The following is a 24431-nucleotide window of genomic DNA, read 5'->3' on the forward strand; positions in this document are numbered from 1 at the left end:
ATCATTACATACCCAGAAAGACAGTCTAAACATTTTCTTACAGTAGTGTTTTTCATGTTACTTATCAGTGCAATTACTGTGAGTTTTGCCAAAATAGTTTGTGTATTCTCAGAACTCTAACAATGTTGCATCAACTATAAGTTTACAGTAAGACTGTGGGAAGCTGGGTTGTGAGTTTAGCCCAATTGGAGCTCATTGGGTAGACAAATGTACATTGTATCCTATTCTGATACAATGAGTGTGTCAATGCAATATGTATATGATATATTACAGTATTGTATTACAATATGGCAATAGTCTTTATACTGTAGGTACCATACATTTGCAACCTATTTTGGGACCAAAAAAAAAGGAGAAAAAGGAAACAATTTTCTACATTTAAATATGGAATGGAATGGACTTTATTTGTCATTGCTACAGTACAGGTACCAAACAACGACATTTAGGAGGGGTGGCTCCCCTGGTGTTAGGAAAGGGAAAAAAAACACATTTTAGAAAAAGCATAGATGCATAAAATCACAAGAAGGTAAGGAGCTGGTTTACATCAATAAAGGCTATGTACACAATCCACTGTACTATACTGCACAGATAGTCAACTAGGGTTGTCATATTGCACAAAGAGTATTTTTTCACATTATTTTAAAGTGTCACAGTTTGCAGGCTTGAAAATGTACATGTTTGTGCCTCAGCACTAGCTGCCATACAATCCGTCCGGACTGTCCTGGGCCCAGAACTTAGGCCTTTTCTGTGTTCAGGGCCTTGACGGCCCTGTAATATGTAAGATCATAAGGACCATGAAGCCAAAACATATATAAACACTGTGTTGATGGTAGTGTTTTAAATTTAGCACACCCATGTTTAATTGATGCTCTGTAAGAGATATTCATACGATAGCTGTGTGTATTGTTTTTGGTGGAAAGAATCAGTTTTGAGAAGAGGTTTGGAGTTTTGACAAAAATGGTTAAACTCGGTTTTGTGTTTGTGTTGAGAAATTGAGCTATAGTTTCAGGAAACATCTTAAAACGATTGGTAAAAACTGTAATTAGCTGAGACCCTATGGAAGCCAGAGAGCCATCAATTATGTGGCGGTGACAGATAATGAAATAGCAGGAGTATTGATCAGCGGGAAGAAGAAGGAGGAGGAGGAGGGGGGGGGACCCTTAGGTGTGTCTGCGAGGGGAAAGCCCCACTAATACCAATATAATCACTGTAGCACACAGTCTTAGTCCACTGCCTCCTTCCAACCACAGGCCCTATGATATGGTGCATAGGAGTATCCAATGCAAGTATCACACCAGAGTAGGCTGGAGTGTTTCACAGTGTTGATACCATTCCTCATTCCATTCCATGCATTACAAAGAGCCCATCCTCCGATATCTTCCTCCACTGTACCACCCGAATGGAACGAATGTTCCAACCGAACCAATAGCCTACCATTCAAGTGCACAATGCACAGGTGGAACATTATTCTGTGTGTCCTCTATCATACATGCTTCCATAGAACGCTGTCTCATCCAGAATATGGGCCATTACAAAAGTGATGTATCGTATGTGCCCCTGCTGCTATTATTAGAAAGAAAGGCAAACATTTATTCGCACATTTCTCTCCTGAGACGGGATTCCATTTTGTGAGGCTCCGTCGGATCTAGCGGCCGTTCTTCACACCTGACTGGTCTGGTGTTCTCTGAGGGGCTCATCCATCCCCCGAGCATGTCTGCTTCACACGGCGTTAGAGCCACAGCACCTCATACAAGTGGATAGATTATCGATCCCATCTCCCTTCTCTGTGATTACCTTTGAAGGACAATCTTTAGGGAGAATTATTTCCATAAGAGAAAGCCCCCTAATGAATTTAGTTTGGTTCCGCTGAGGCCTTGCGTTCCATAGACTGTCTTCCAATACTCTATCTACGTCTTGGTCCCCCTGGTCATTACTGGGTGATTTATGGCGATGCAGCTAAGAGCTTTGGTCTTCACTCCTGGTCCTGGAGAGCTGCGGGGTGTGCAGGCGTATGTTGGGTAACTTTGACTCAAGGGGTGAGCTATGCCTTGAAAGCAGTACTCAAGTTGTAAAAGAAAATCAGGGGGGATGGTGGATTTGATCATATGGGGATAATTGTAGCATCCCCACAGCATCAGTGACTTCAGTGTCAGTGACTTGGTAAAAAAATGTCATTGCATGTGTGCGTGCCCCCTCGCCCACAGTATTTTACTCAATATGCGCATAACTAAATGTTCAAATAGCAGTAAATTAAGTTCATTGATAAAATGACATAAGGGATGGAAAGGGGGGGATGGCAGTTTTAGAAGGGGGATGATTTTGACTGTTTTTATTTCAGGGGAGATGCCATCCGTCCAATATGCAGACTTGAACTGTTCATACATAAAGGCAGTGACATTTTCTTTTCCACCCAGGCCGTACAGGTAGGCATCCCATTCTGAGAGGTTAGGTGGTCAGGGTTTGGTATTTACTGACACGTTCACCTTTCACCTATGACCTCTCCTACCTCGCCTGCCCTGATTGGATAAGGTAGCATGGCCAGGCTGATTGTTAGCCAATGTATTGACAGAGAACTTGGCTTTCATTGAAAGGTCACCAATCTAAAAGTGCTGTTTACAATTTGGTCGTTGTGTACTGATGGTGATGTCTTTATTTTCTCAGAACCCCATGGAAATGAGATTTCTCAGGGAATATCTTGCTCAGAAATGTCTCCTCTAACCGTGTGAGTTGATTTTGACATAGCTGGGCCCTACACTGGGGTGTCTAGTGTCTAGTGTCTAGACCAGTGTCTCTGGAGTTGAACCAGACACGATAGCTCTCTCAGCTCATTAAGGCACTGTTTTGCTCATTTTAGAAAATATGTAGTATGCCCAAGTATGCGTCCATGCTTGTTTGTGTGTGTGTGTGTGTGTGTGTGTGTGTGTGTGTGTGTGTGTTTCCATCCCTGTGTGTGTGTGTGTGTGTGTTTTCATCCCTGTGTGTGTGTGTGTGTGTGTATGTATGAGTGTGTGTGTGTGTGTGTGTGTGTGTGTGTGTGTGTGTTTGTGTGTGTGTGTGTGTGTGTGTGTGTGTGTTTCCATCCCTGTGTGTGTGTGTGTGTGTGTATGTATGAGTGTGTGTGTGTGTGTGTGTCTGTGTGTGTGTGTGTTTCCATTCCTGTGTGTGTGTGTGTGTGTGTGTGTCTGTGTCTGTGTGTGTGTGTTTGTGTGTTTCCATCCATGCCCTTGTATCTCAGTGTGTATGAGTGCATATGCCATGGTTGTCGTTTCCCCTTGAATACACATTGTGGTAGCTATCAGAGCAGACTCATCCAGCGAGCTCTCAGTCGTAATGACCCTAATGCTGGCCTAATTGCTTTGCCAGTGTGTAAATGTCAAGCACCATGCAAATACAAATGGCGTACTTGTGCTTGTTGCCTCAAGTGAAATGTAATGTGTAAATTAGTAGCATTGGGACAAGGGTTTGGAAGTAGTCCTCAGGAAGCGAGTATTCAAATAGCTATTGGCTGCGTATCACTGGCGCACGTTCTCCCTAGCACTCTCTGTAAGTGGATCTTTTGACATTCATGTCTATAACCAGTCAGACTGAAATGTAATCCGCCATGTTGCAGAGACATGCTTCCAGGGAGTCTTCACTTCCAGAGGATTGCTGGAGTACTGTATGATAGCCCCAGAGATTTAAACACGAAGCATGCTGTACCCTCTGCGGTGATATGGTATTCTAGAGGTGTATGGATAGTGGAAAGTAGTCTAAACCTCTATGGCCCTGGCGGTGTGCTTACCCTGCACCTGCAGGGCTGCTGGTTCAATCAGGGCTCCGGCTGTTCCCCTTCAGTGGGCTCAGTGTGTGGGTTGTTGATGTGAAAGATGGGGGTCTTTGACGCGACCGAAACACCCCACAGCGTTGGCTCAGCCTGCAGTGAGCACACAACCCCTGTCATCTCCTCTCCTCCAGAGAGAGAGAGAGAGCTCTTACGGAAAAGGTGGTGAATCATGAAAATTAATTTGCTTCAATCGTCCTAAGCCACGTTTTCTGACTTGGCCTCTCTCCAATCCTGAGAGCTTGTCGACACAACAGCTACTGAGGTGTGTACAGTGTGTGCTTGAGTGTGTGTGTGTGTGTGTGTGTGTGTGTGTGTGTGTGTGTGTCTTGGTGTGTGTATGGTTTTGCGTGGGTGCTTGTGTGTATTCACAATTCTTGTGCTAGTTCATTCTAAATCCAGGCAACTCATTTCCGCTGATGAAGTAACGCCGGATCTGCGAGTCAGACAACACTGTGTGCAGTGTTGCCAGATGGGATTGTTTTCCAGCCTAATCACAGTCTAAAAACCATCCAGTGTGATCATAAGTAGCCCAATCGGGCTGGAATAGTAGCCCAATCTGGCAACACTGACTGTGTGTATTCATTGACTTCCCACATCATGAAGATCTGTTAGAAGTGTGAAGTATTCAGTAGCACGAAATACTCTTGTTATTCTGTATCAGTCAAAGACATGCGGTTTCTCTAGCCACAAAACATTTTCTTCATCTGGTAGGAATAATGCAGAAACCACAGTAGATGTTCTAATGTTGTCCAGTGGGATGTATGTTACATCCAAGCTTGACCTGGAAACCAGTGGGCCAAGAGGCTTTGCTGTACTCTATCACACTTCTACTGCCCTTAGTGAAGACAGCCCCTCACACACTCCTCACCTCATTTATAGGGTGGGATGGGGAATGACACAGGGCTTTCCATTATGCCTCTTCTATTGAACCAACTACACACACACACACACACACACACACACACACACACACACACACACACACACAGACAGAAATAGAGAGAGAGAGAGAGAGAGAGAGAGAGAGAGAGAGAGAGAGAGAGAGAGAGAGAGAGAGAGAGAGAGAGAGAGAGAGAGATGCAGTACATACAGCCATGGCAGTAAGGTGCTGATTCAGAGGAGGATAGTTACACGTTTATGTCTGTCATATAAAAACAGGAGGAAGATTAATTTCAGCAGTTTTAAAACTAGGTCCTAGTGATCCTGGTATAAAGCATGTCCACTGCAGCCCAGTGAAGTCCTCTACACACCACTGGTTTCCAGCTCTGGTCCTGGACAGCCACATGGGGGGGGCAGGCTTTTGTTCCAGACCAGCACTAAAACGACCAATGGCAGTGTGCTTTGTTGAACCAGAAGTGTGCTAGGCTAAAACAGCAGACCAGACAACCTATTGTCTTCAGGATCAACGTTTGTATGCTGATAACTAGGCTCAGACAGAATCATTTTTAAACGACTTTTTATGAAACATAACATGCTTGAGGAATTAATCAAAATCCAACCAAACCGAAGTCTTTATTGATTTGATCGGCAGAGAATGCTGTCGGCTTATTGATAAGAAAACCTCACCACAGAGTCTTTCTGGGCATTTTGATAACAGCGATTATCCGGAAAAAAAAACAGGGTCTCTGCATAGAGCATCCATCCACATTTAGACAATCTGATGCTGTGACTTCAGCATACGCAGTGACTCATATCATGTCCAGATCAGACATGAGATAACCTATCTCTCTCTGTGCAGTTGTTCATCACAGGGCTGTGTTGCTGTGTGTGTGTGTGTGTGTGTGTGTGTGTGTTTGTTTGTGTCTCTGTATCTCATTTCTGCTGATGGCTGCTGTGTGGACCATTGTGGACCATTCAGAAGTTCCATTCAGTAGCAGATTGTGTGATTGTGATTGTGATTGTGATTGTGTGATTGTGTGCATTACTCTTGTCCATCATGTACTCCAATGATAGTGTGTGATACAGTCCGCTCTGTCAGCATTCCTGCATGCCATCTCACAAATGTCCCATTTACGTCAATGCAAGTTTTACACATGTCAAAGTTAGGCGCACAGATCATGAGTTAGATTCCATCATCTAAATATAAACCGTTTGTGTTCTATACCATTAGGTGATGACCCGTCACACAGCTGCAATTTAATTTTATTATTTTTTTAAAAAGCAGCTAAATTATAATTCATATTGTTGTTGTTTTTTTTAAAGTGATTTTTTCGGAGTGGGGCAGTCCCACTCATATTTTTCTTTTTGAGATAGAGACAGTAGAGATTTGACAGGAAGGATGGGTGAGAGAGAGAGAAGGGTTGACATGCGGGATATGTCCGCGGCCGGAGTCAAACCGAGAACCCTGCGTTTACGTGGTCGCCACCAAGCGCCCCCCCTATTATTAATATTGTTAATGCATCGTTGCATCATCATAGTTATTTAATCATTAGGCTACAACTGAATATGCTTTGTAGGTTTTAGGTCAAACATGGCCAAGCAGCATCTTTCAGAATTTGGAAATGTAGCATCATATTTCTCATACGTTTGATGTGTATCCATGGAAGCTGGATATTCATACAGTCGCTACACTTTGACACTTGGTTGTTTGTCAGTTTTTTGTGCATCTAAAACAAGCCAGAGGCTGCCTACTGTTATGGATGGACCACTTGGGGTTTCCAATCGCAGGGTCCATTTTTGAGATGATTTTGAGAGTATTGGGTCATCCTTTGATTCATTTGTCTTGTTTATTAACAACACAAGCTTGGCATTCACACAAATCCTCTATTGCACAGCATAGCGTTATCCACTTGGGTCTGCTGGTATAGCGATCCTGTAGTAGATGGACATGGTGCTTAATTGTGTTCCAACAGGCCCAGCTCTCGTCCTCTGGGAGGGTACACTGGGTTTCCTGAGCACGAGGAGGAACAGTGAGAAATGGCTCTGTGAAGCATTGTGAAGCACTGTGGAGCACTGTGGAGCACTGTGGAGCACTGTGAAGCACTGTGGAGCACTGTGAAGCACTGTGAAGCACAGAGAAGCACTGTGAAGCACTGTGGAGCACGGAGAAACACTGTGGAGCACTGTGGAGCACTGTGAAGCACGGAGAAACACTGTGGAGCACTGTGAAGCACAGAGAAGCACTGTGGAGCACAGAGAAGCACTGTGGAGCACTGTGGAGCACTGTGGAGCACTGTGGAGCACTGTGAAGCACAGAGAAGCACTGTGGAGCACAGAGAAGCACTGTGGAGCACTGTGGAGCACTGTGGAGCACTGTGGAGCACTGTGAAGCACAGAGAAGCACTGTGGAGCACAGAGCCATTTCTCATTGTTCATCCTCGTGCTCCTCAGGAGGCCCAGTGTGCCCTCCCACTGGAGAAGGAAACTGGCCTATCAGAGGCTCTGTTATCTGAGAAGATCTGGTCCATTTTTCACAATATGACGACACAGATTTCACAGGTTATTTCACATGCAGTATATGTTGACTGTACAGTACATCCCTATTCAGCAGCCTCAGTTGCCCCGTGTATATCCCTCACCTATCATGTCCCTTATTTTCAGCTCCCAGATTACCGGTATGCTTTTTGCCGTTGACATCAAAAACTCTCTTTCTCAAGTTTTGTGCAGTCTCTCTCTCTCTCTTCCTTACTCTCTCCGTGTCTCTTCCTCTCCCTCTTCCTCCGATTTGTCGCTCCAGTTTTTGTCAGACACACATTTGGTTAGCGCTTGTTAAGTAAAATCAAAGTTATTTGTATAATTCTCTGTATACATAGTCAAAACTGTCCAGTATTTTCATCTGAATGTGCTCTTGTGGTAACGTTGTTTGTCAGTTTCGTTCACACTCGACTGAGTAAGAATGGTAAAGCCCACGGGCCTTAAAGGTTGGCCAGCCAAACTCTAAGGGAACCTAAATTCCCTGCACAGATAACAACTACAGTTTTAAGAAACAGAATCACATTCCCTGTTTTACAGTTCTAGAGATGACACAGACTTGGTGAGCTGGTTTTTCATCCTGTTCTTGATTTGTTTCTTCTTTCTTACAGTTTTTCTCCATTTCATATATACAGTACCAGTCAACAGTTTGGACACACCTTCTCATTGAATGGTTTTCTTTATTTTTTTATATTTTTCTACATTGTAGATTAATACTGAAGAAATAAAAAAAAATGTATTCTTCAAAGTAGCCACCTTTAGCTTTGATGACAGCTTTGGCATTCTCTCAATCAGCTTGGTGTGTGTGTGTGTGTGTGTGTGTGTGTGTGTGTGTGTGTGTGTGTGTGTGTGTGTGTGTGTGTGTGTGTGTGTGTGTGTGTGTGTCAGTAGAAAAGGAAACCTTGAACACCACCCGGCATTCTCTTCTCTAGAATGCGTGGGAGAAAACCACTAAAAAAGCAAAAGGTGGCTTCAGTCATCGGACTTAACTGTTTGCACAATGTTTGTTATGTAAAGTTTAGTTATTTTAGGTCAGTGCTAGATGGGTGGAGAAAGAGGAGAGAGAAAGAGAGAGAGGGAGGAGAAAGAGAGAGGGGGGGAGAGAGGTTAGAGAGAGATTGTCTGGATACACACTACACACTGTCAGTTGTACTCTATCCCAACAATTCTCTGGGGAGAATTTGATTCTACAAACTGTCCAACTCTCTCTGGATAGACAAAACTTTGCTAGACACTTTGATGCGGATGTCTCTGTGTCAGTTTTTTATGTAAGTGCTGGTACGTGTGTATATGCACTTTTGTGTGTTTATGACTGTATGTTTTGTGTGTGTGTATGTGTGTGTGTGTGTGTGTGTGTGTGTGTGTGTGTGTGTGTATGTGTGTGAGTGAAGCGACCACGGCTGTGCTGCCGAAATGTTTTTGAGATGAGTTTGTCAGCTTGTTAGAGAGAGCAGACGGCTTCCCCCCTGACGAGAGATGATTGTCCCATCTAGCGGAGATCTGTGTTACCTGACACCAATCTGGCCCCAATTTACAGATCAACACCAGAGCAGTGGCCAGTGTCTGACACACACAGGGCTTAGTTTGTCGATACAGTATATGTTTGACATCCCTGATAAATATCCTGGGCATCTATGAGTGGCCATAATGTAGAGGCATGCAAATTGCAAGCTTTGTTGTGGACACGTCATGGTCAGTTTTTTGTGTGTTTTTAAAGAGAGAAGCCAAAAACATGAAAATAAATTGTCCTCATCTTATTTCTTCTGTGATACCGTACGTTTTTAGCATCTTAAAACATAATTCCCTCTGCATCGCAGTCTCAGTGTGTGGCAGCCTCAGTTGACCCTTGCTCTTTGAACTTTGACCCTGGTGGTTTGGCAGTGTGCTCTGTGCCTCGGTCAGGAGCCCTGGGCCACCGTCTGTCTCACTGTTGAATCATTTATCAGCCTTGTCCTCGAGCAGCCTGCCTGCAGTGTAGAACACCACAGTCTGAAGGAAATAGAGGAAATGAACTCTCTGATCTCTGTTTGAACCGTTGAATGAGACTTGAATGATTTATTATTGAAACAGTAAGCATTTGCACTATTTTATGTTGTGCCTATGTCCCTATGCTTATTTGGATGATCTGTATGTGGTTTATTAAGTCCCATTGAGATGGATAACTAGTACTGTGTTAGTCCTATTGTGATGGATAACTCTAGAACGTGGTTGATTAGTCCTATTGTGATGATTCACTCTAGTATGTGGTTGAGTTAGTTCTATTGTGATGGATAACTCTAGTATGTGGTTGAGTTAGTTCTATTGTGATAGATAACTCTAGTATGTGGTTGAGTTAGTTCTATTGTCAGGGATAACTCTAGTATATGGTTGAGTTAGTTCTAGTGTCAGGGATAACTCTAGTATGTGGTTGAGTTAGTTCTATTGTGATAGATAACTCTAGTATGTGGTTGAGTTAGTTCTATTGTGATAGATAACTCTAGTATGTGGTTGAGTTAGTTCTATTGTGATGGATAACTCTAGTATGTGGTTGAGTTAGTTCTATTGTGATAGATAACTCTAGTATGTGGTTGAGTTAGTTCTATTGTGATAGATAACTCTAGTATGTGGTTGAGTTAGTTCTATTGTCAGGGATAACTCTAGTATATGGTTGAGTTAGTTCTAGTGTCAGGGATAACTCTAGTATGTGGTTGAGTTAGTTCTAGTGTGAGGGATAACTCTAGTATGTGGTTGAGTTAGTTCTATTGTGATAGATAACTCTAGTATGTGGTTGAGTTAGTTCTATTGTGATAGATAACTCTAGAACGTGGTTGAGTTAGTTCTAGTGTCAGGGATAACTCTAGTATGTGGTTGAGTTAGTTCTATTGTCATGGATAACTCTAGTATGTGGTTGAGTTAGTTCTATTGTGATGGATAACTCTAGTATGTGGTTGAGTTAGTTCTATTGTGATAGATAACTCTAGTATGTGGTTGAGTTAGTTCTATTGTGATAGATAACTCTAGTATGTGGTTGAGTTAGTTCTATTGTGATAGATAACTCTAGAACGTGGTTGATTAGTCCTATTGTGATGATTCACTCTAGTATGTGGTTGAGTTAGTTCTATTGTCAGGGATAACTGTAGTATGTACTGGGGAGATTTTACTGGTAGATTTTACTGGTATCCCTCTCACTGCTCTTGCTGCAGTGGAGTCTCTGGTACACTGTATGTGTATGTGTATGTGTATGTGTATGTGTATGTGTATGTGTGTGTGTGTGTGTGTGTGTGTGTGTGTGTGTGTGTGTGTGTGTGCGTGCCTGTGCGTGTGTGTGTGCCTGTGCGTGTGCGTGTGCGTGTGTGTGTGTGTGCGTGTGCGTGCCTGTACGTGTACGTGTGCGTGTGCGTGTATGTGTGTGTGCGTGCCTGTACGTGTACGTGTGCGTGTGCGTGTATGTGTGTGCGTGTCTGTATCAGCAGGGCACTGGGTAGGTGTTAAAAATCTAAACACAGCTAACAGGTCACTATGCCTGGGGATGCGCTATCGAAGGCTTAAGTGCTTCTGGTTCACCAAACACTTTAAAAGCGTCAGTGCTTTTTGTCACCCACTAACCAAAAATAGATATATCCATGATGGACTGTATGGAAAGGCAGAGGGAAGAGCAGGAAGACCACACAAGAAACAAGACTTAGTATGTTTGTACAAGACATACTCAAACAGTTAAATACCTCCATTTTGAATAATATGGAATAGTCTTATTCCTCACAATACTGAATTTGAGTGGCAAAAACTAGAGGGTGTGCCCTATTAGTGCCCCTCCAATGGTCTAAACTTGACCATGTGCCCCTCTAGTTTTCAACACAGTTGAAAAACGTCACTCTAAAGTGCCCACAAACTAAAAGCGAAAATGAGAGGACGTGCCCTACTGGTGCCCTACTGGTGCCCCTCCAATGGTCTAAACTTGACCATGTGCCCCCATAGTTGAAAACATCACGTGATCTACTGGGATTTTCTCGCACAGCCATCTCTAGTATTTACAGAGAATGGTCAGAAAAAGACAAAAATATTCTCAGTTCTCTGGGTGAAAATGGTGGTGGTGGTGTAATGGTGTGGGGGATATTTTCTTGGCACAAATCTGCAGCAATTGTGTGATGCTAGAATGTCAATATGGACCAAAATCTCGGAGGAATGTTTCCAACACCTTGTTGAATTTATGCCACGAAGAATTAAGGCAGTTCTGAAGGCAAAAGAGGGGGTCCAACCCAGTAATAGCAAGGTGTACCGGTGCAAGGGGCTGGTGAGTGTATGTTAGTGCAAATAACTAATTTGACTACTATTGATTTGATAAAGATGTATCATTTATATAAAATGCCTTAATGTCGAGCCCTGCTATAAGTGTTCTCCAGTGCCTTTTGTTCACTATAAGGTGGTGGTAAGTTGAAGTTTGTGGTGTCGCAGCAAAAAAAAGCATACATTTTTCCAGCGCGCTGCGCACGCGTTTCATTACCCATCTGGGCTAAGCCCCGGATCTCCTACAATCCTAAATCCGCCCCTGGCCTAGACTACATAATGTTAATATTAATCAAGGATGAGGACTATTTCACCATACATGACGCATCATAGCTTTTTGCTCACTGATGGGGTCCCATGTTGTGCAGTATGTGCCCTTTTTTTCTTTTCGCCCCTGCCCTTCAAACAGCCTGAGTCCGCCACTGGCTGGGGACACCTGGGAAGGGGAGAGGGTTAACTGGTGATGGCAAGCTTGAAGAGGTGGGTTTTGAGGGCCAGTTTAAATGTCGGGAGGGTGTTGGCCTGTCTGATGTGGTTGGGGAGGGCGTTCCAGAGGGACGGGGCTGCGGCTGAAAAGGCCCTATCACCCCAGGTCCGGAGCTTGGTCCTGGTGGTCTTGAGGGTGGTTTGGTCGTCAGACCTGAGGCAATGGGAGGGGGTGTGGAAGGGGACGAGGTCGGCAAGGTAGGAGGGGGCCAGATTGTTGATGGCTTTGTAAGTGGTGATGGCACCATAGTGCCATCCCTGATGGTGCCATCCCTCAGGCATTCTATCTAACTCTGATAGATTAATACAAACATCATTTTAAATATCGGTAGTTATCTCTCTTCTCAGACTGTAAAACTGGTTTTAATATGAAATTCAGAGGAGAACTGAAATGAGCTTTTCTGCTACTGCAACCAATGAGTCAGTGGATGGCATTGGATGAAATAGCTAGCAGCTGAAATAGCTGGGAGATTGATGATTCACTTGCTTAGTCAAAAGTATTGATTGTAAAGTCGCTTTGGAATAAGGCATCTGCTAAATGCCCAAAAAGTAAAAAAAGTAAATGTAAAGCTAGACATATATTTAGACCTCAAGAGGCATATCCATCTAGAAACATGCATGAATAGCTTCAAAAGGATTCCCAAGGCTACCATAAGAACTCTGCTACGGACATCATTAGGTGAGCCTTGTTAAAATCAGATTTGCTTGTCAAGGATGAACGCTTCAAATGAAAACAGTGGAGCATTATTAAGCATTGCGCAAGCATGTCCACTCTTTTTAGCATGAATAATAATATTGTGTGCTTTGATCAACTAGCTCATCATGCTGTTGTAGTAGAAGGTCAGTCTTCTAATTCTAAATATTCGTATTTCTTACTCTCTATTTTCAAGGTGTATCATTACAGATCCTTGTAATGAATGTGTTTTTTATGTATTTACTGATATGTATATACTGTATATTAGGGATGTGCATAACTCAACATTTTCATGGTCGAAAAATCGGTGGGTGGTATGAACGAATAATCATTTTTTAGATGTGAGCCGACATTCACAAAGGCAGCTATCACAAAAAAGAATTTGTGAAAAAGTTAAACATTTTATTTATTCTGGTATTAATCCTCATGAATTTCTTCTTCTGAATACTTAAATTAGGCTAACATACCAATAATGCAGAACAGAAAACAGACATGCCACTAATACTCTGCGCACACATTAGAACAGTACCCACATTTTGTATAGCCAATTCAAATTAAAGCTGCAACAAATGTTAACGGACCAAATGTTAAAAATCGACTTTGACCCTCGGGAACGAATAATCGATTCTTCTGTCCCTAGTTATACTGTATACTATAGTCATATAAACATAAGTGAATATTCCTTATAATATATATACAAAACTACTGTACATAGTAATGTTTAACAAACTATTTGAGATAACACAAAACCAGTGTATAAGCACGGCTAATCAAGTGTTACCGTGCTGTGGTTCAAACATTTGATTTGGAACGTATCAGGAATGAGCTTGGAATCATCCAGCGTTCCCCAGCTGGTTACAGATCCTAGGATTACTGGATTGTTTCTGTCAAAACAAAGAGCTTTTGCCAAAGCAAGAAATGTGTTGCTTTATAATCACTTACTTTGCGATGGAGTCAGCCACTGCTGGAGCCAGGCGGGGAGGACAGGGATGTGACTGTCCTCTACCCTTGACATCTGTCCACCACATCATCTGAACAGTTTGATCTGTTCATATGTCTGCCAAACGCTTCATTATTTGCATCGTCAAAACCTGCGACACCTGTGATGATGGAAGAGAAAGCTGTTTTTAAGTCCTGTACATCTGTCCTCTTCTTTAGTTTCAATAACCAAAACAATTACAAACCTTTTCTTCCATTAGAGAAAGATACTTGTGTAAACATCAACACAAGCTATGCTTTTCTTAGTCTGGCACTGTGGTCAATTAAAATGATGGTAGTCACACACACACACACACACACACACGTGTGCGCACACATGCGAGCACACATGTGCAAACACACACACACACACACACACACACACACACACACACACACAGCACCTGTCTCCTCTCCTCCCTTCAGTTTGGTAATCAGCTAGGTTCACTGAAGCCCCCATTGTCTGCCCCAGTGTTGACGTGACTCTTATACATATGAGAGCAGGTTTGCGTTGCCAATGCAGCTCAGCTTCCTGGAGGTTGACCTTTTTCCATGGATTAATAGGCTTTATGCCGGCAGCATTAATAAACAATTTCTTAGTTTTCCTCTCCTTGGTAGTAAACAATCACTCTGCATATTAATCTAGACCCCCTCCTTACAGCCCCCTCTCACCTACTTCCAGACAGCATCTGTAAACAGTGCTGCACTTGGGGGTATCAAAATCCCTCTGCTCTGCTCACTGTCTCCTTTCCTCAGTCTGTCTTTGCTCTTTTTTTTTAATCTAAGTCTCTCATTCTCTCCATCTGTCTCTCTTCATTTGTTTCTCTTGATCGTCTTTTTTCCGGTTATTCCTTTTTGTGCTTCCCTTTTCAGCTGCCTCTCCCTCAATAAGTCTCTCTCTCTCTCTCTCTCTTTCTTTCTCTCTCCCTCTCTCTTTTTTTACCTCTCACTTTCTCTTTCTCTCTCTTTCTCCTTCTTTCTTGCTTTATCTCTCTCTCTCTCTCTCTCATTCTCTCTTGCTTGCTCTCTCTCTCTCTCACACACACACACACACACACACACACACACACACACACACACACACAGACAGACACACACACACACACACACACAGAGACAGACACATGTACACACGCACACAAACACACACACACACACACACACACACACACACATACGAACACACATACACACACACACACACACACACACACTCTCTCTCTGTGTGTCAGTGGTGAGGTGAGTGGAGTGATTATGTGGGTCTGAGCAGTGCTAGCCCCCTCTGTGTCTGTGGCCAAGGTCAATTATGGCCTCCCATTTAGAGCGTGGCCAATCAGGGGCCAGGGAGCCACTGATGTGGAGAGGCAGGCAGGGGGATTGAGAGGGGAGAAAATCAACCGTTGTGTGCCTCAAAAAGTGATTCGATTTGCCACCAGTGTGGAGGTGTTCCCTGTCCTCATATCCCTTCCCCAATGTCACCCACCCTCCTTTTTTCCCAAAAATTTCCCCTGCATTTAGATTGCAGCTAGCAGCATACAAGACTGCACAATGTTATTTCATTTCTCTATTGAAGTTCTAGAGTTACCAGCCTAATTATTCGCAGTGCCATTATCACCTGAATACATTCGGAAGGCCTACCTGTATCTCTTTGCATCTCTCAGCATGTCTCTTTGAAGTGAATGTCATTTATTGACATTTGAGTTAGAGAGTTCCATTCAAAAAGATGCAAACAAACAAAAAACAAAAAACAAACAAAAAAATGTTTCGCTTGTCTCCAGTGGGCCTTGTTGTTCTGTACGCATCCAATTGGAATGACCGGTCCCTTTCAATAGCATATTGCTACCCCGGAGCTCTTCACTGTTGCCATGGAAACCAAGTGCAAAGGTATGTGTCATGTTCTGGGGGCCGGAAGAAAAAGAGAGAGAGAGAGAGAGAGAGAGAGAGAGAGAGAGAGAGAGAGAGAGAGAGAGAGAGAGAGACAGAGAGAGAGAGAGAGAAAAAAGAAAGACAGCGCAGCGGCAGCAGCAGCAGCAGACAGCTGGGAACAGGGTTGTCTCTCCTTAATAAAGTTTGCAAGCTGCAGATCAAAGCAGGAGACAGCCCCTGACACTGTTGTCATCTCATTTACAGGGTGGGATGGGAAATTAAACAGCGCTTTCCATTACGCCTCTCTTATGCCTACACACACACACACACACACACACGCACACACACGCACGCACACACGCACACATGCACGCACACACTCTCGTCTTTAGCAATCTACTGTACTGGGAGAGCCTCCATATCACACCTCTTCAGCTGGTAGAAACAAGGTACTGTAGTGCTGGTCTTCACTGGTATGTTGTATGTTGCTTCTCAACGTGGCCACTGATCCTCACTGTATCATTTCATCATATTGTATTCACATGCATTATGGTCAGCAATATTTAATATCGTCATAGCATAGTTAGCTGTAGGTTAAACATTTTCTTCCACAAGGACAAGTCAACAAAAGAAGGACCCTGGTCACAGCTTTGATCTGAAGACATCCCTTCTTCAATGAGATGAAGCCTATGTTTGAAACTGTCTGTCATTGTTCATGTTCACAGTACAATCATAAAAAAAAAAGAAGACAAGACGGGGGAAAAAAAGAAAATAACAAAAAAGCATGAAGCTTTCAATTGGCACTTGATGCACGGAACAAACAACAATGTGTCTTGAAGAGCCACTCTTGTGGCTGCTCTGAGTCATCTTCAAACCACAATGATTATGGGGGACTGACAGAATTTCCTCCAAGAGTGTACTGTATTCTCTTTCTGCGTGCCAGTTATTCAACAAAAGTGCTCCCGCTCCTGCTATTTAGAAACCGACGGCGGCTAATTTCCATATTTCTCAGAAAGCTCTGTGATTAGTCCTGATTACGCCGTGTGCGTCAGGTTGTGCGATGGCTCTGACGATCTCAGGCTTGTTGGAGAGTATGGTATGAGTAATCAGCGCTCGGCTCAACGTGGCCCACCGCATAAAAATTATCTGACTAATTACAGAAGCCAGCCATCCAGAAATACATCCACCTCACCTGACCAGAGCAAGAGTGTCATTAATTACCTAATTGAAGAAGTGCCATTAATGACCTAATGGAAGTGACTCAGAGAGCCATGAATGTAAAACGTTTTGGCAACTAATCGGCCCAAAAACGGAGTTCGGCTGGGTTCTGAGAGCATCAACAATGATGTAACAACATGTTAGGAGAACAAAGGTGTGTTCTTTCTGTTAGTGAAGCCATCTGTCCGAGAGAGACGCTTGCCTGCCAGGAACACCTGTTGTACTTCATGGATGGCACAATCACTGCAATGTAACCCAAGCCCTTCACCCTGTGTTGACTTCCAGGCTTGTGGTAACTCTTGTGCAGCATATGATTTGATTGTATTACCTGACTAAATATAGGTTAAATCAACATTTTCCAGCAACAGCTCCTACCATTAGCTAACCTTCTTTCATAAGCGTGTTTCTGTTGAGCCCTGCCTTGACTGTACAGCGTGTCCCTTCCCGTGCCCCTGCCTCTGCCCCTGGAGATAGGAGGAGATAGGAGGAGACAGGAGTGCCTCTCTGACATCCTGTACATAAAAAGCAGCCCTTTAATAAACGCTGGCTGCTGACACACCATAACTCTGAGACACACGCCACCCAATGAATGATAATGGGGTTTAGCCCCATGCCGTTCAGAGGGAATGCTCGTATTTATTTGATATTAATTATGCCTGCGAGCCTCATACTCTGGTCTACATCTTTTTAGGGCTGTTTTTATAGCATCAGTCTCCCACCAGGAGCATGTCAATGATGTTCTACACAGCCCACGTCGGCTATTATTCTATCGAGATTAATAGAACAGTTGCTAATCCTTCTGTTTTAGCGTTGTTGTTTTTCCTAGAGAGAAAATGAATTCCCAAGTGTGTTCAAAATCACTATATGTCAAAGTGCAGGATTATGCAACACATCACCTCCTTTTTTTTTTCTCCTCCGTTTACTTTGCCTCAAAACATTGATTGAGAGAGACTGCATTGAATGCATTAATAAAAGCTTGGAAACATTGCAATTAGCTGCCAGTATAGATATGTAGTTACGCTGTAATAACATATTTGTATTTATTTATAAAAAAGCGTAATTCGATGAAGAATTATGAATACTCATTGAATAGATAGTTTGCATAGGGCTACTTTCTATCCAACTGAGCAGGATTTGTGGTGGTGGTGGTGGTGGTGGTGGTGGTGGTGGTGGTGGTGGTGGTGGTGGTGGTGGTGGTGGTGGTATATATGTACTAAGTCAACAGGATCCTTTAGAATCAAGGGTACCGAGAAGCTCTCTCAATACAGCTGCCTGCCTCACCTAATGCAGTCTCATCTGATGCAACCTTTCATTACATTCAACCAAAGTGTCACTTAGTTTCTCTCTGTCTCCAACCCCCCCCCCCCCTCCAGCTGAATACTGACTGGTTGTTAAGCTCAGACACAATAATTGAACACAGCGCTAATAACCACTATTACTCTGTGACGGGTGCCGGAGAACTAACCGTTTACCCCATAAATAACCCGCAAGGGTAACATACGCTCCAACACTCAAAGGGGATGGCTATGTCATATTACCCTGCATGTCAAGTCCTAAACGCCCAGGGAGTGAACATATCAGAGGGAAATGGGGTTTTAAGATGGGTCTATTTTTTAGGGATTAAGTGATTGCTATTAATACAAGCTAAGTCTAAGTCTACACTAAGACGCAATGCACCTGACGAATGATAACAACCTGACAACCTCTTTAATTACATTCATTTGTTTCTTTTTTTAACAGCCACATGTCTGATTACACTACTTATGGAGAGAGCCAGAGAGATTACCCTGGTGATTATAGGAACCCATGATGACTGTCTTTTCAGAGGAACATTGTGTCCCTGGCACATGTCTGAAGATGTGATTTCTCCAGTGTGTTTTGTTCAAATCATCACTGCTGTTCTGGTATGGTTGGAGTGATGTAAATTAAACAACTGTATATAGTTAAAATTGACCTAGTCAATAATCAGATCAGACATCATGGATTACTTTAGGGGGGGGGGGCTCAGATAATTTTATTGAAGTATTCCAACTGGTCCTTGGTGGTGGTGTTCTGGACAGGCCCTGGGTGAGCTGAACTTCTCCAAACAGAAGTGCTTAGACCTTCTGACTCTGAGCCTGCTTTGATTAATACACCCGATCGAAAACGCTTTATTTTTAGCCACACAGGGCGGACAATTTGGGAAAGCTCTTCATTACCCCTCCTGTTCTCCTCAGCTTACAGAGATGAATAGTGCGAAGCAGACGGAGATGTGGGGCTCCAATGCTGTTCATTTGTCTTTGCGATAGGAGGGAGTGAGAGATGGTGAGGTCATTGGATTAGTTTAAAAGTTATTTTCACAACTAAAACGTAAACATTTTGAAAAAACACTTTATTTTCTGCATCAGAGGCCTCCTACAACAACATTTGAAAGGTGAAAAAAAATAATTCTATACCTGGGTCTTACAGGGTTTTAAACAAGCAAATATTGATGTTAGAGAACTTTTCCTGTTCGTCACATTATTCGACACATTATAACACGTCATTCTCATAGGTATTGATACAAATGGAAGAATCGTATGTGTCACATTATAACTGTGGATTCACATCACAATAAGTCGCCACATAGAGGCCGGAGAACAGTCATTTTCAATGTATGTTGACGTCCAGTGATCTGGTATAGTTATATAGTACTAGATATAGTATACATAGACATAGTACATAGTTGCAACACCATATTGTTCAACATGTATTGTCTTCACTGACCTACAGTCAAGCAAAGGCATTGCACAAGACTTGGGCAGTCGGGGTCACAGCCTATTGATGTGTTTGGGTAGGAACACAAGAGTCATCTAATTGACTGAAGCAGGGTGCTTTGACCTGGAGTCAAGGTCAAGCTGAAGAGAGTGAGTGTGGCAGTTTTGTCAGAGCAAGCGATTATGCTGTACCACCACCAGCACACTTAAATCAGACATGATTATAGCAAGTTTGACTGTGCTTTAGATTTTACCTCACCGCACTGCAGTGCTTGTCCTTCTCAAGACAGGTGGAAATATGGGGTCCTCTTTACCTGGCTAGACACTTTCTATACCTCCCCCAACATTCATCTGTGCAGTATACCTGCTAACATGAAACAAATGTGCGATTAGTCTTTGTGACCTCTGTTTTACATGATCAAAGCATGAATTATCAATGTGATGCAGTTGCAGGATGTCTGTGCGTGCGCGCGTGCGTGAGACTTGAGAGAGAGCTCGATGGTCTAAATGTCTTTTGTCTGTCCCTGCAGGAACTCTTCACGGCAGAATGCAAGTTCAAAGAGTCGGTGTTTGAAAACTACTACGTGATCTACTCGTCCATGCTGTACAGGCAACAGGAGTCAGGGAGAGCTTGGTTCCTCGGGCTCAATAAAGAGGGCCAACCCATGAAAGGGAATCGAGTGAAGAAAACCAAACCAGCTGCTCACTTCCTGCCCAAGCCATTAGAAGGTACAGTACAACAACCGCTTACCGCATCTGCCCAGGTCTATCATGACATCAGGGGAGGGCCGGTGGAGGGAGTGTTCGTGTTTGATACCATTCCTCATTCCATGCCATGCATGACAATGAGCCCCTCCTCCGATCTCTGCCTCCACAAGTCTCTCCACTGCATGACATCATCAGTGTACGTGTCACAGCGTACCTGGAACGATTACGTTCATAGAACAGAGCAGCTTTCAGGGAGTAGCATAAGCCGTCCTTGACTTGCAAACAAGGCAATGGAACTCAGACAGAAAGAGAAGGCATATACGAAATATTTTTCATTTTTAAAAATGATTTTTTGTTTTTCCTGGCTAAGAACAATTCACTTACTCTTATTTGCGCCTGTACGTTTCCGTTTTTTTTACCACTGCATATTCCATATGAATCCAGAAAGTAGACAAACCAATCCTACATGCGTTCGTCACATTTAACCAGCACCAAAGTCATATCAAACGCCTTTCTATCCACGTAGGAGACACCTGCGGCCAAGTAACAGTCATACACACATTCAAGTCAACGTGCCTGTACTGTAGGTTCCCTAGCACCACATGTCAACCTCTCCAGCCCTCTGATTGGCCGACCCCCCCCCCCGGGCAGGAGCCTGTCACGCCTGTGTCTTGAGCCAGAACATGTCTATCCCCGTCACTGCTAATCCCACCCTGAGTAACGGCCACCCGCGTGAACGATGATTATCTCCTTCCTGACAAGCCATTTATATTTATCTGCAGATCCATAATTCACCGAGCGCGCCATAGCATACAGGCGATGGGACAGCCCTGTCCGTGTGGCCGTGAAATGCTTTTTGCTTTATGGTGTGCCTACAGATGCCTGCATCCCTCCTCTCCTCTTTTCCCTGGCTGATTTGTGTCCATTATTTAAACATGGAATCAGCCGGAAGCACGCTACGGTGACAATGACACAGCTGCAGTGCAGGGACTTTAAAGTGCTGGATAATGGGACTGTTTCTGCGGCACATTTGTACAGAGGCAGTGTGGTTTTATTCAGATAGCGTCCTTAGAGAGGAACACAGAGCTCGGCTGGCACTGGCAGCAGCCACGGGCTAAAGAATGTGTCAGACACTTCTCTCTGGAAATTGTCTCCCTTCTGTCTTTGGGGTCGGTGGGGGGGGGCGGGGGGGGGGGGGGGGGGGGCGATTGGAAAACATTTCCAAAATAAATCCTCTGTTTTCAGCATTAACGCAATTTCAACATGATTAAATCATCCACTCTGGTCGTTAGCGAAAGGGGAACTGTGTGTATTGCTATAGAGGCCGCTGATCTTAGAGAGGAGAGAAAAGAGCTTTATTGTGGCTGTGACTAACATCGTCTTTTTCTCTCTCTCTTTTCTCTCCCTCACCCCCTCCCCTCTCTCTTCCCTTTCTCTCACTCACCCCCTCCCCTCTCTCGTCTTCTCTCCCTCACCCCCTCCCCTCTCCCAACTCTTTCTCTCCCTCACCCCCTGCCCTCTCTCTCCCCTTTCTCTCCTTCACTGTCCTCTCTCTCTCCCCTTTCCCGCCCTCACCCCCTCCCCTCTCTCTTCCCTTTCTCGCCCCTCACCCCCTCCCCTCTCTCGTCTCCTCTCGCCCTCACCCCCTCCCCTCTCTCTTCCCTTTCTCGCCCCTCACCCCCTCCCCTCTCTCGTCTTCTCGCCCTCACCCCCTCCCTCCTCACAGTTGCCATGTACAGAGAGCCATCGTTGCATGACGTCGGAGAGACAGTAAAGGCTGGTGTCGTACCTCCCAGTAAAAGCACAGCTGAGCCCGCGGTGATGAATGGTGGGAAACCAGTCAGCAAGCCCGAGAAGCCCAACACATAGCCAGACCCCCCAGACGTGTGTGTGTGTGGGGGGTGTGTGTGTGTGTGTGTGGAGAGGGGGACACACACTTTGGAGGCAGGGATTTTCCCTACCAACCTCCAAACCCCCTCTTACTTCTGTGGCTCAGATCCAGGCTCCAAACTCTCTCTTCCTTCCTTCCTTCCTTCCTCCTTCTCCTCCTCCTTCTCCTCCTCCTTCTCCTCCTCCTCCTCCTCCTCTTCTCTGTCTTCAACTGTCTCGTCACTGTTGGATCACTCCCCAGGGGCGGCCAACTGTCCCTGCACAGGAAGGAGGAGTGGCTGACCATGGAATGCCTGACCAGATATGGAATGCCTTTAGAATCCTCTGTGCAACTGTGAGAATCCATGTGAATGATGTGTGTTTCACAGCCACACGTGGTACCCTTGCTTGCTGATTGGTGACCCAAGACCCCCTCCCCCCCTCCCCTCCTCCCCCCCTATATATCCTGTTGCAACAGGTGTCCCTGTAATTCAGATCTATTTTCTATACCACAGTGCACCAGCTATGTTCTGGGGTAGATGCTGTACAGATATAGTCAAAACTTGGACTGTCATCCTCTATTTTTTACAAGTATGTTCCCGTCTATTTCTCTTTCTATCTCTATTCTCACACTTTTCTCTTTGTCAAGTAACTTAGAAAAAAAAAACATGTTTTGCAGGGGCAGTGTGTGATTTTGTAATACACACATTCATGCCAACATATACTCTATATAAAACACACTCTCACACACACACACACACACACACACACACACACACACACACACATGCACACAGAAAAGTCTACTGGAGGCTGGCGGGTATCTCCCGCAATCATAGCTGATGAAGTGCTGATTACCCCCACTGCAGTCAATGCAATGAGCCCACGCAAACACGCACTCACACACACACACACACACACACACACACACACACACACACACACACACAAGCATGCACGCACGCACGCAAACACACTCTCACCACACTCACATTCACACTCACACACACACACTCACACACACACACACACACACACACTACTACAGTAAATCCATACACAGATGCGGGTGTGTGCGGGAGAGCGCTTTAACGAGTGGTACTGTATACATATCACTATCTAACCCCACCAGCGGTGAGCTCTGCCTGGTCCAGCGGTGAGTTCTGCCTCGTCCGGTAAATAGGAACCTGAAGTCTATTTTTCTTTATTCTTATTTCAGAGCGTGGGCTCTAGGAATATCTCTAGGCCTTGTAGGCCTGTGTCCCTCACTTGACTCTTCTGGACTATGGGTTATAGGCCTGTGGCAGAACGGGTCGCACCCCAGCAGCGGCAGCCATTTTACCAACATGTCTACTTAGTCTGTGGAACATGGCTGAATGCGAGTAGATACTGTTGGTAATGGCTGCATCCCCATTCTGTTCAGCAAACTAAAGCATGGGCAAGGTTAGTATTGTGTTCTGTTTTCTTGCAGCAGTAATGCAAGAGATGGCTTATTATAACGTTTTCACTGTATACAACTTAAGGAAAAAGGATAGTGGGAAAAAACAAAAAACAAAAAAAAGATAACTTTTTAAAATGACTAGATATTCTAAGATTATTATGAGAGGATGTTTCTCCTAGCTCAGCATGCAGAGTCCAGCACCACTCTCTCATCCTGGCCTTCCATGTGCCTCTTTAGACCTCCAACCCTGGCATGCAAACACATACCCAGCCCCCATTGGGTGAAAAGGTGCCTCGCCCACCCAACCCATCAGGAGAGACCCAGTAGCATATTCAGTCAACAACCTTCTCAGCCCACAGAGAGTGATTGTGAGATTAGCAAGGTCTGTATCCTGAAGAACCAATAATATCACAGGTGGGACTGTTCAGTACAACAGTGACAGGCACAAATACAATCAGATTCTGATTCGACTCATCTACTCACGAACCCTAATTTCGAAACAATCACAGACAAATCAGTTCCTCTGTTGGCCTTTTTCTTTTTTTTTTTTACAACATTTTCAAGGGTCTAGAATCTCTAGATCGAAGCTCGTTTTGGATGTTAAATTCATTTTAGAGAGGGTAGGTGTACCATGAACTGTCCAGATGCATGTTTAACCACAAGGGACAGTATGGGAAAGGCACTATAGACGATGTGATGAGTTGTTTGGTTGGGGAGTTGAATAGGCATGTTGTTAGGCATCTACGATACTTACTTAGGAGATGATTCCTTGTACTTTCTGTTCCTATCTGATCATGACTATTTTATCAAGGCTGATCACAATCTATCAACGGATTCAGTACAGCTTGTCTGGCTTCAACACGTTTCATAATAGTTTTGATAGATAAGACCTAGAATGACAATAAGTAGACCGAAGCTACTATATGCTGCTAAATTGCA

The 24431-nt window shown here is 44.1% G+C and overlaps 1 protein-coding gene across 2 annotated transcripts in view; it reads left to right on the forward strand.

Moving 5' to 3' along the window:
• fgf14 (fibroblast growth factor 14) overlaps positions 1–22051 on the forward strand; it is a gene marked incomplete at both ends in the record, with an annotated part of 122324 nt that extends 100273 nt beyond the window's left edge. For both annotated transcript variants that reach the window (XM_080535653.1, XM_080535652.1), the window contains 2 exons: positions 20005–20203; positions 21909–22051. In XM_080535653.1, the coding sequence (XP_080391779.1) occupies positions 20005–20203; positions 21909–22051 (342 nt within the window). The remainder of the gene's footprint in view (positions 1–20004; positions 20204–21908) is intronic.
• Positions 22052–24431: the final 2380 nt, after the last annotated feature.

The sequence above is a fragment of the Nansenia antarctica genome, assembly GCF_963989245.1.
Source record: "Nansenia antarctica genome assembly, chromosome: 7".
Classification (NCBI taxonomy): domain Eukaryota; kingdom Metazoa; phylum Chordata; class Actinopteri; order Argentiniformes; family Microstomatidae; genus Nansenia; species Nansenia antarctica.